Here is an 8,824-nt window from a genome sequence, read left to right as displayed (position 1 = left end):
TCATTTAATTGTATAATATATATACACACACATATATATGAGTGTTTTGCCAGCATACACATCTGTGGACCACTTGTATGCTCAGCGGCCGTAGAGGCCCTGGAACTGGAGTTGTGAGCTGCCATATGGGTGCTTGGAACTGAACTCAGGTCCTCTGGAAGAGCAGCCTATTACTGCTGAGCCATCTCTCCGGACCCTTCTTTCGTTTTTTGGCCATACTGTGGATGATACCCAGAGCCCCACACACTAGGCAAGTCCACTGAGCTACATCCCCAGCAGTCACCCTGTAGCTAAGGCAGGCCTTATGGTCCTCTGGCTGCAGCCTCCTGAGTAGCTGGGCTTACAGGCCATGCCTCCGGCTTGGCTTTCCCGCACTTGCCCGCTAGTCCCCTTGAGTTCTACTTTCGTTGGGTTTATTCGCACTCCATCCTTCTTTTCTTTCTTTCTTGTTTTGCTTTTGTTGTTGTTGTTTGTTTGTTTTTTCGAGACAGGGTTCCTCTGTGTACCCCTGGCTGTCCTGGACTCACTTTGTAGACCAGGCTGGCCTCGAACTCACAGCGATCCGCTTGCCTCTGCCTCCTGAGTGCTGAGATTAAAGGCGTGCGCCATCACTTCAGGCCTCTTCTTTCAACTCCCTCTCCTTCGTCCCTTTGAATTCTGTTCACTACAACTAGGCTTACCATTACTGCCCTTCGTGCCCCCATGGCCCCCTCTGCACTCCCCTAGAATATACCGGGCTCCTAAACTCTACGATGCATCAGCTGAGTCCTGTCTCCTCCCTGTGAGTTCTGTCACTGCCCCCCCCCCCCCAAGTATGTCCCTCTACTCCTGCAGACTTGCTAAGTCTGTCCCTGTCTTCTTGGGCCTGGCTCCTCCTCTTGAGTCTGTCTCCTCCCTAAGTCTGTTCCAGAGGTGCCTTCCACTTGGGCTCCACGATTTGACCACGCCCACTAAGTGCTCTCCCCACCTGTAGATTCCAATCCCTTCCCCTGGGGGGGAACCCCTACTCTCCTAAAGCACCTGGCCCTGCAGCACGTCACGGTTGCACCCCCAATTCCAGGCTTCAGCAGCAGGGTGCTGGTTTCCTCACCGTCTCTCTCCCCGTGTCAGGCTACAAAAGGATTAATTTTTCATGGCGCGGCCCAGGAGGGGATAGAGAAGCCGACGGAACGGAGGGTCTCAGTTGTGTCTCTGATTGACGAGTCCCCGGGGGAGGGAGGATCGCGGGCTGAGCCGCAGACGCGCCACCTGGTGGCCGTGGAGTCTCCCGGGCTGCGAGCGGAGGAGGCGTCCGCGGCTCGCGGCCAGGTGTGAGGGAGGAGCAGATGGTGAGGAGGAGGGAGTGGGAGGGGGGCCCCGCCGCTGCCAAATCCCGGGCGGTCGCCCGCACCATCTCCATGGCAACGGAGAAAGAGGAACGCACCCAGTCTTCAAGCTCTTTCAGGACTTGGAAACTAGTCCTTGGGTTGCCCGGGCAGCCTCAGTCTGGACTACAAGCCCCAACGGCCTTTGCGCTGGAGAGTCAATCCGGCGCTTCCCACCCCGCGTTTCTATTTGTCGATTCTAGATGTGTAGTTCTTCTAGCGAAGAAGTCTTAGACTATAAGGCTTCCTTGCGCCCTCCCGTGGACAGGGCTCGACAGTTTGCTTGCTAGAATCCTGGAGCAGGATAGATTTCGCTGTTGTACAGCATGAACTTGTCATTCTCCTGCCTCAACCTCCTAAGAATGTCTGATTATGGGAGAGACGGTATCAACTTTTCCCAACAGTTGTATGGCCGTGTTATATATTTTAGATTTTGAGCAGGGTCTTCTCTGCATAGTCCCAGCTGTGCTGGAGTTCACTATGTAGGCCAGTTGGCCTTAAACCCACAGAGATCAAATGCCCGGATTAAAGGCATGAGCCACCACACCAGGCTTTTGTTTTTAATTTTTAAAATTTATATATAAACTGGGAGTGGTGGCGCATGTTTTTAATCCCAGCACTTGGAAAACAGAGAAACAGGTGGATCTCTGAGTTTTGGGCCAGCCTCAAAATACAGAGTGAATTCTAGGACAGCCAGGGCTACAGAGAAACCTTGTTTCAAGAAGAAACAAAAAACTAAAATTACATATATATTTGGGGTGGGAGAGACAGCTCAGTAGTTAACAGCATTTGCTGCTCCTGCAGAGGACCAGGGTTTGGGCCCCACCACCCTTACAATAGCTCACAGCCTCTTCAGAACTCAGCAGGTACCAGACAGTGCACGTGCAGATGAATGGTTCGTACATAATACATCTAAAATCCTGTGTGCGCATGTGTAGAGGACAGAGGGTGACTTTGAGGAGTCAGTTCCCCACCATGTGGCTCCTGGAATGGACCTCCAGTCATCAGGGTTAGTAGCAAGTGGCTTTACCCACTGAGTGAGGCGTCTGGATTGGCCATGCTCAGTGAGATGTCTGGACTGGCCATACCCACCGAGTGGGTGGTCTGGACTGGCCAGGTGTGGTGTTTTTATATCTTTAGTTGCTTGTGTTCTCCTTCTTCCCCTCACAGGGCCCGAAGCCAGCCTGACTCGGGACACGTCTCATGTACTTGTGTCTGAGACAAGGTTGTGGCTTCTATTTCTTTAAGAGTCTGCTTTTGGCATTAGAGAGATGGCTCACTGGTTAAGAATACTTGTGGGCTGGAGAGGTGACTTAGCAGTTAGGAGCACTGACTGCGTTTATGGAGGACCTGCGTTCAATTCCCAGCAACCACGTGGCAGCTCACAACTGTTTGTAACTCCAAGATCTGACACCCTCACACAGACATACTCACAGGCAATTCAACAATTTTAGAATATATATATATATATATATGCACATATGTGTGTGTGTGTATATGTACATATATGTGTGTGTGTATACATACACACACACAGGTTTTGTTTTTGTTTTAAAGAATACTTGTTGCTTTCACAGAGGACTCTGGTTCAGGTCCCAACACCAACATGGCAGCTCACAACCACCTGCAACTCCAATTCTGGGATGCAACACGGTCTTCTGACCTCCACAGGAACCAAACACACAAATGGCCCACAAACATACACGCAAGACAAACATTCATTAGTGTAAAATAAACGTTAAAAACAAAACAAAAGTTGGGCTGCAACAAGTACAAATAGCACCCGACAATTTACCAATGCAGTGTACACTCCAGCAGGGGGTGCAGGCTGGAGACGCTCCCCAGCTGGAGGAGTGCCTGCCTAACATGCATGAAGCTCTGGTGCGGTCCCAGCTACATAACCCTGTATAGTGGTGCAAACCTGAAATCCCATCACTTTAGGAGAGCCTGCTGGATTATACATCAGAATCCTCAGCTTCATGACAAGTTTCAAACCAGCCTGCTCAACTAAACAAACAAAAAATATCGGGTACCCTGTGGCATGCCTAGCATTTTGTTTTCCCAGGCAGGGTTTCTCTGTGTAGCTCTGCCTGTCTAGGAACTCACTCTGTAGACCAGGCTATCTGCAATCTCAGAGATCCACCGCCTCTGCCTCTTGAACACAGTGATTAAAGGCGTGCGCCACCACTGACTGCCCAGCTTGGCACTGGAGACCCTGGGTTCCATCCTCAGCACCACAAACACGGAAAGAATAATGGGAAGTAGAGTGGTGGTGGGGGGGGTGTCCCAAAAGAGGGAACCACATGTGCTGAGCCAGGAGGAAGTGAAGCCTGGGGGGTTAGGCCCTGACTTGGCTGGGCCTGTGACAGGACACTGACACCAGGAATGGATAGTTCATGGAGTATGGAGGAGACCCTAGACGCTGCTTGAGTCTGACTGCTTAGAGGTCAGGCGGCACAAGCTCCAGTCCCAAGAGGGCATGCATTGCCTGGGGGCCAGCCAGTTGTTAATCAGCTCCCCACGTGACATTCTGGAGAAGAGGGCACTAGATCTAGAAGCAGGACTCAGTGGTAGGTGAGACACTTTTTTGTGGGACTGGCGGGCACCAGTGAGGGAAGAATCCTATCTAGGAAGGATAGATGATGCCTGGGTGTCTCTTTGGGACAATGAAGTAGGACAGAAAAGGAGCAGTCAGCTCTGGCGCTCTGGGGAGACTGCTCAGGGGGCCAGAGTCTTGAGAAAAAGACAGACGATTTGGGGACACTGAATCAGTGTCCACCCTCCCGTGTCAGTATCGGAAGATGTGTGGTGTGGAAAGAAATGGAGAACTGTTTATTCCTCTCTTGGAGAAGGCACATCTGGAAATACAGAGCACTCTGGTCAAGAAGACACTGACAGGAGGGGCATGGACACCATCAGTTGCTGAGAAAGAAAAGAGAATGAGGATTCAGAACTTGGGGCTCCAGGTCTCGGCTGTCCTCCCTCAGACCCGGGGCTCCTGTCCCTGAAGTCCCTTCAGGCACCTTTCTCCTGTGGTGGAACGCTGCCCTGCTTGCCTCAGTGTTGATCCGCAGGGGAATGGAGGCATCGAGATGGTAGAGCTGCTGGGGGCCTCCCATCACCAGCCGATTTTCTCCGAGCTCCAGTGTCAGCCCTTGGGCTCCATCCTGGGGATGATACGGTCATCAGCCCACATCCCCCAGCACTGGGACGCTATGTCCACAACGTCCTAGCATGCACGGTTGTGGCTTCAATGCCCAGCACCAAAACAATGAAGAAAAAGAAAATCAAAGGACAGCTCTCAAGGAGCTCAAACTCAGGACAGCAGTGGCTGTACCTGTTGGTTTCTGGCCCAGGAGAGGCAACCCCACATCACTGCCATGAGAGATGTAATCCAGGCCCCAGTGTCTGCCTTCAGATCCAGGGATTTGGCCCCTAGACCTCCTGCCTCAGCCCCACAGTCTCCAGACTCTAGACTAAAGAGCCTGCGCTCACCAGCTTAGGGAGGTCAACTTCAGCCAAGAGGAGGTCTGGGGCTTCCAACCAAAGGTTCAGGTGAGGCCGCTCTGGACTGTACGGGAACAAGGGCAGACTGAGGGTGACCCTCTGCTTGGTTTGCTGCCTCTTTCATCCTCCACCCAGCTCTGTGTTGCAGCTCCATCTGAGTCCTTAGAGCCCCAGGACAGTTATCAGCTCAGATATGCATGCAGGCTCACCCGCGCCAGGTTCGCAGTGAGTCATCTGTGCCCGGGGTCCCCAGCTCCTGGATCCGAGGGCGCTGCTGGGAACGGATGTTCTGCTGTGAGATGGAGCCCAGGAAAGGCCGGTACTTCAACATGCGCCACTCTGAGGATGCAGAGTCCAAGGTCACTGAGGTGAGGTTCCCTCGGGTGGTGCTTCCTAGCCCACCTTCCTAGACAAAACTTGACTCTAGGAGGCCCTGTCCACCTTAGGCCCTCCCATCCTGGGAAATGCCCCAAGAAACCAACACACACACACACACACACACACACACACACACACACACACACACACACACTCACGCACACGTGCAGGCTCCTGGCCTAGCACCTTCTTGGCCCTACCCTCCTGAAAACCAGCCAAGTAAATCCCTAATACTGGACTCACCTCCCTCAAGTGTAGCATCCAAGCCACGCCCATTGCCCCCTGCGCCTCACCTGGATTTAGCTGTAAGCCATACTTGTCCTCAAGGCCCTCCCTGGCGATGGTGACCACCAGTTCCCGCAAGAAATCGCTGTTCTAAGGTGAGAGGAAGAAGAGCTGTGACGGTGGGACTGGGGCTGGAGGAAGCCCACTGCCCAGGCCTCATTGTGCCACACCCACCTGCATCCTCAAGTAGAAGTTGCTATTGACGGCGACGTCATAGGCAGTACAGCCCTGGCCTTCTGTGGAAAGAAAGGGGGAATGAGGCTCCACAGCCCTCCACAGAACACCCATAAGGAAAACTCACCCGAGAACCAGGCACGCAAGACACAGGAAGTGAGAGGCAGCCCCGGTCCCTCTGGCTTCCAGGCTCACCTCTGACTACAGACCACACCCCCAAGGCAGGCCCCGGCCCTCGCCAGCAGCCCGGAGAACCACTTTACTCTATCCCACCCACTTCTAAAAAGTGTTCCTTTCCATCTAGAGACTGGCAGACAAATCCCTAGCCTCTAGACGTGGGTCCTTGTCAGTTTTGTATGTAGCCCAAGCTGGCCTCTAGCTTTTAGCAATTCTCCTGCCTCAGCATCCTAAGAGCTAAGATTACAAGAGTGAGCCACCATGCCCAGCTCACGTGTCATGTCTGTCTACAACCCTCTTCAAATCTTCCACATAGCCTGCTCTGAAGCCTTCCACCTCAGTGGGGAGCCCAGGGCACACTGCCTGCTGTGAGGCATCACTCAGACTTGGTGTCTTCTGAGGGCACTGACTGGCATCCAGCTCGGCATGTGGCTCTCCCAAGCTCATGGGGATGCGGAAGCCGGCTTGGTCCTCCTCCAGCATCTGAAGCAGCTCGTCCTCAGTCACGTCCGCCGGGGGAGGGATGGAGGGAGAGTGGCAGATGTTGATGAAAACCTTTCCTTCCGATGAGTTGGTCTTTACGCAGAAACCTGAACAAGTGCATCCCTCATGGCCATCTGTCCCCACCAGCCTCGTCTCACCCACCCTCTCCTTATTTTGAGACCAGTCTCTCACTCTCTACCCAGGCTTGGGGTACTCCTGCCTCCTTAGATCACTGGCATTCACCCCCCACACCCAACTGCTTTCCATTTATTTTGTTGTTTTTCAAGCCAGGGTTTCTCTGTGTAGCCCTGGCTGTCCTGGACTCACTTTGTTGTAGACCAGGCTGGCCTCGAACTCACAGTGATCTGCCTGCCTCTGCCTCTCGAGTGCTGGGATTAAAGGTGTGTGCCACCATGGCCAGCACTCCCGTCTAATTTTATTACATGCACTTATTTTGATATGCATCCCTGGGATGTTCAGAGGGCGGTGCTCAGCAGTCAGTTCTCTGAGGTCACCAGGCTCAGTGGCACCTTTTCCTGCTAAGCCATCTTGCTCTGTCCCACTGGGGCCTCTGCTGACCCTCTTTCTGGTCCCCTCTGCTTCCCTCAGGCACCTCTTTCTTACCCCATTTGCCATTCTGCTTTCTGTGGCCCAATAGTTGTACGGGATCATCCTGCCCGACCATTCACATAACTGTGTCTAGGCCTTTGTACCCAGTTATGATCTGTCTCCTTCATGCTCTGTGTGCCCTGCCTCCAGGCTCTGCTGGCCCTCTCTCAAGGTCCCTGTAATCCACCCACCCACCCCACCCCCGCCGCCTCATCTCCCATCCCCCCCCCCCAACACCCTGAGAGACAGAGATACTTGTATCTATCGTTCCTCACCAGGCTGGGGCTGGATCTGTGTAGATCCTGCCCTGGCTGTCTGGGCTTGCTGGAGCTCTTTAGAAGCCTGTGGAGAAAGAAAGCAACCTACCAGGATGTCAAACCAGCCATGTGGGCTTCTCACACATCTATAGGACAACTCCGATGTGATGGCTAGACCCCCTCCTGTTTTTTAAAAATGGGGACTCTAAAGATCACCAGCAACTCTCCCTCCCCCAACCCCCGTTTTTGTTGTTGTTGTTTGTTTTTCAAGACAGGGTTTCCCTGTGTAGCCCTGGCTGTCCTGGACTCTCTTTGTAGACCAGGCTGGCCTCAAACTCACAGAGATCTGCCTGTCTCTGCCTCCCAAGTGCTGTCCATTTCTTTTACAATCCAGTAAACTTTAAGCCCAAACCTAAAATTCCCATAGGTGTCCTTGCTGCCATAAGGCACTCTGGGAACTGAAGCTGCATCGCTGAGTGTCAATTCATTAATCTTTAAATACCCAGGTTCCCACAAGTCCAGTCAGCCCGCACCTGCAGCAGAAGCTCCTGAAAGCGCACGGTCTCATCACCCATCAGCTCTGCGTCGCTTAGCTCTGGTGCCAGAAGCTGTGACTCCGCCATGGCCCTAGGAAAAAGTCCTAGGTGTCCAAAATGTGAACTTTTCCCAATTAAATGAAGCCAGGTCACTGCAGGGCCTCAGTCAAGATTCTTTTTTGTTTTGTTTTTCGAGAGAGTTTCTCTGTGTAGCTCTGGCTGTCCCAGAACTCACTTAATAGACCAGGCTAGCCTGGAACTCACAGAGGTCCGCCTGCCTCTGCCTCCAGAGTGCTGGGATTAAAGACGTGCGCCACCACCTCCCAGCCAGTCAATTCTTTTTTTTTTTTTTTTTTTTTTTTAAGATTTATTTATTACGTATACAGTATGATCAGATCACATTCTAGATGGCTGGGAGCCACCATGTGCTTGCTGGGAATTGAACTCAGGACCTCTGGAAGAGCAGTCAGTGTTCTTAACCCCTGAGCCATCTCTCCAGCCCCTGCCAGTCAATTCTTAACACACAGTGCTCCACCAGAATCCTAAAATCTGCCCTGGGAATGTTCTACTGTTCCATTATGGTGAAGGCTCCGTCCTCAAGTCTGAGGGGTCTCAGAATCGGTCCTCTTTGGCAGGTGCGCAAAGAAAAGCGACATTTATGGCCTCTGTACCAAGAAGGAACTAAAGGAGACACACTTCCGATGACCTCAAAGCCCTATCATCCAAACAGGCACCAACACCAACCATTTGTATTTAAAGAGCTGAAGTCTCACCCCCTTAATCCACCAGTCAAAAGTAAGGGCAGAGGCAGACCAAAAATCACTTCCTGAATCAATAAAAACCTGTATTTCCACGGTTCCATAACCACTGTGGGGGGGGGGGGAGCAGGAAGGGTGGTTCAGTGCAGAATGGACTATCACTTTGAAAACTTTAGTTTGGGGGCTGGAGAGATGGCTCAGAGGTTAAGAGCACGGGCTGCTCTTCCAAAGCTCCTAAAGTTCAAATTCCCAGCAACCACATGGGAGTTCACAACTATCTATAATGAGATCTGGTG

At 52.4% G+C, this 8,824-nt stretch overlaps 1 protein-coding gene across 1 annotated transcript; it reads right to left on the bottom strand.

Moving 5' to 3' along the window:
• Positions 1-4,126: 4,126 nt before the first annotated feature.
• On the bottom strand, positions 4,127-8,102 carry Pih1d1 (PIH1 domain containing 1). Its single transcript, XM_051148512.1, has 9 exons — positions 7,768-8,102; positions 7,253-7,319; positions 6,296-6,475; positions 5,709-5,770; positions 5,543-5,624; positions 5,081-5,210; positions 4,860-4,935; positions 4,388-4,531; positions 4,127-4,286 (listed from the first exon to the last, which is right to left on the bottom strand). Exons 1-9 carry the CDS (start codon positions 7,855-7,857, stop codon positions 4,245-4,247), a joined length of 873 nt encoding a protein of 290 aa, XP_051004469.1. The 5' UTR covers positions 7,858-8,102; the 3' UTR covers positions 4,127-4,244.
• Between the last annotated feature and the right edge of the window lie 722 nt (positions 8,103-8,824).

This window comes from Acomys russatus, chromosome 7, assembly GCF_903995435.1.
Source record: "Acomys russatus chromosome 7, mAcoRus1.1, whole genome shotgun sequence".
Classification (NCBI taxonomy): Eukaryota; Metazoa; Chordata; class Mammalia; order Rodentia; family Muridae; genus Acomys; species Acomys russatus.
The sequence above is the reverse complement of the archived record's forward strand: the minus strand, read 5'-3'. Positions and strand labels throughout refer to the sequence as shown.

What these genes read in the sequence shown, in the direction of transcription:
- Pih1d1 (XM_051148512.1), bottom strand. Translation starts at nt 7,857, where the DNA reads ATGGCGGAGTCACAGCTTCTGGCACCAGAGCTAAGCGACGCAGAGCTG. An exon ending in ACTTCTACTTGAGGATGCAG is followed by an intron (nt 5,625 to 5,708) that starts GTGGGTGTGGCA and finishes CTCTCACCTTAG; the next exon opens with AACAGCGATTTCTTGCGGGA. An exon ending in TCACTGCGAACCTGGCGCGG is followed by an intron (nt 4,936 to 5,080) that starts GTGAGCCTGCAT and finishes GTTCCCGTACAG; the next exon opens with TCCAGAGCGGCCTCACCTGA.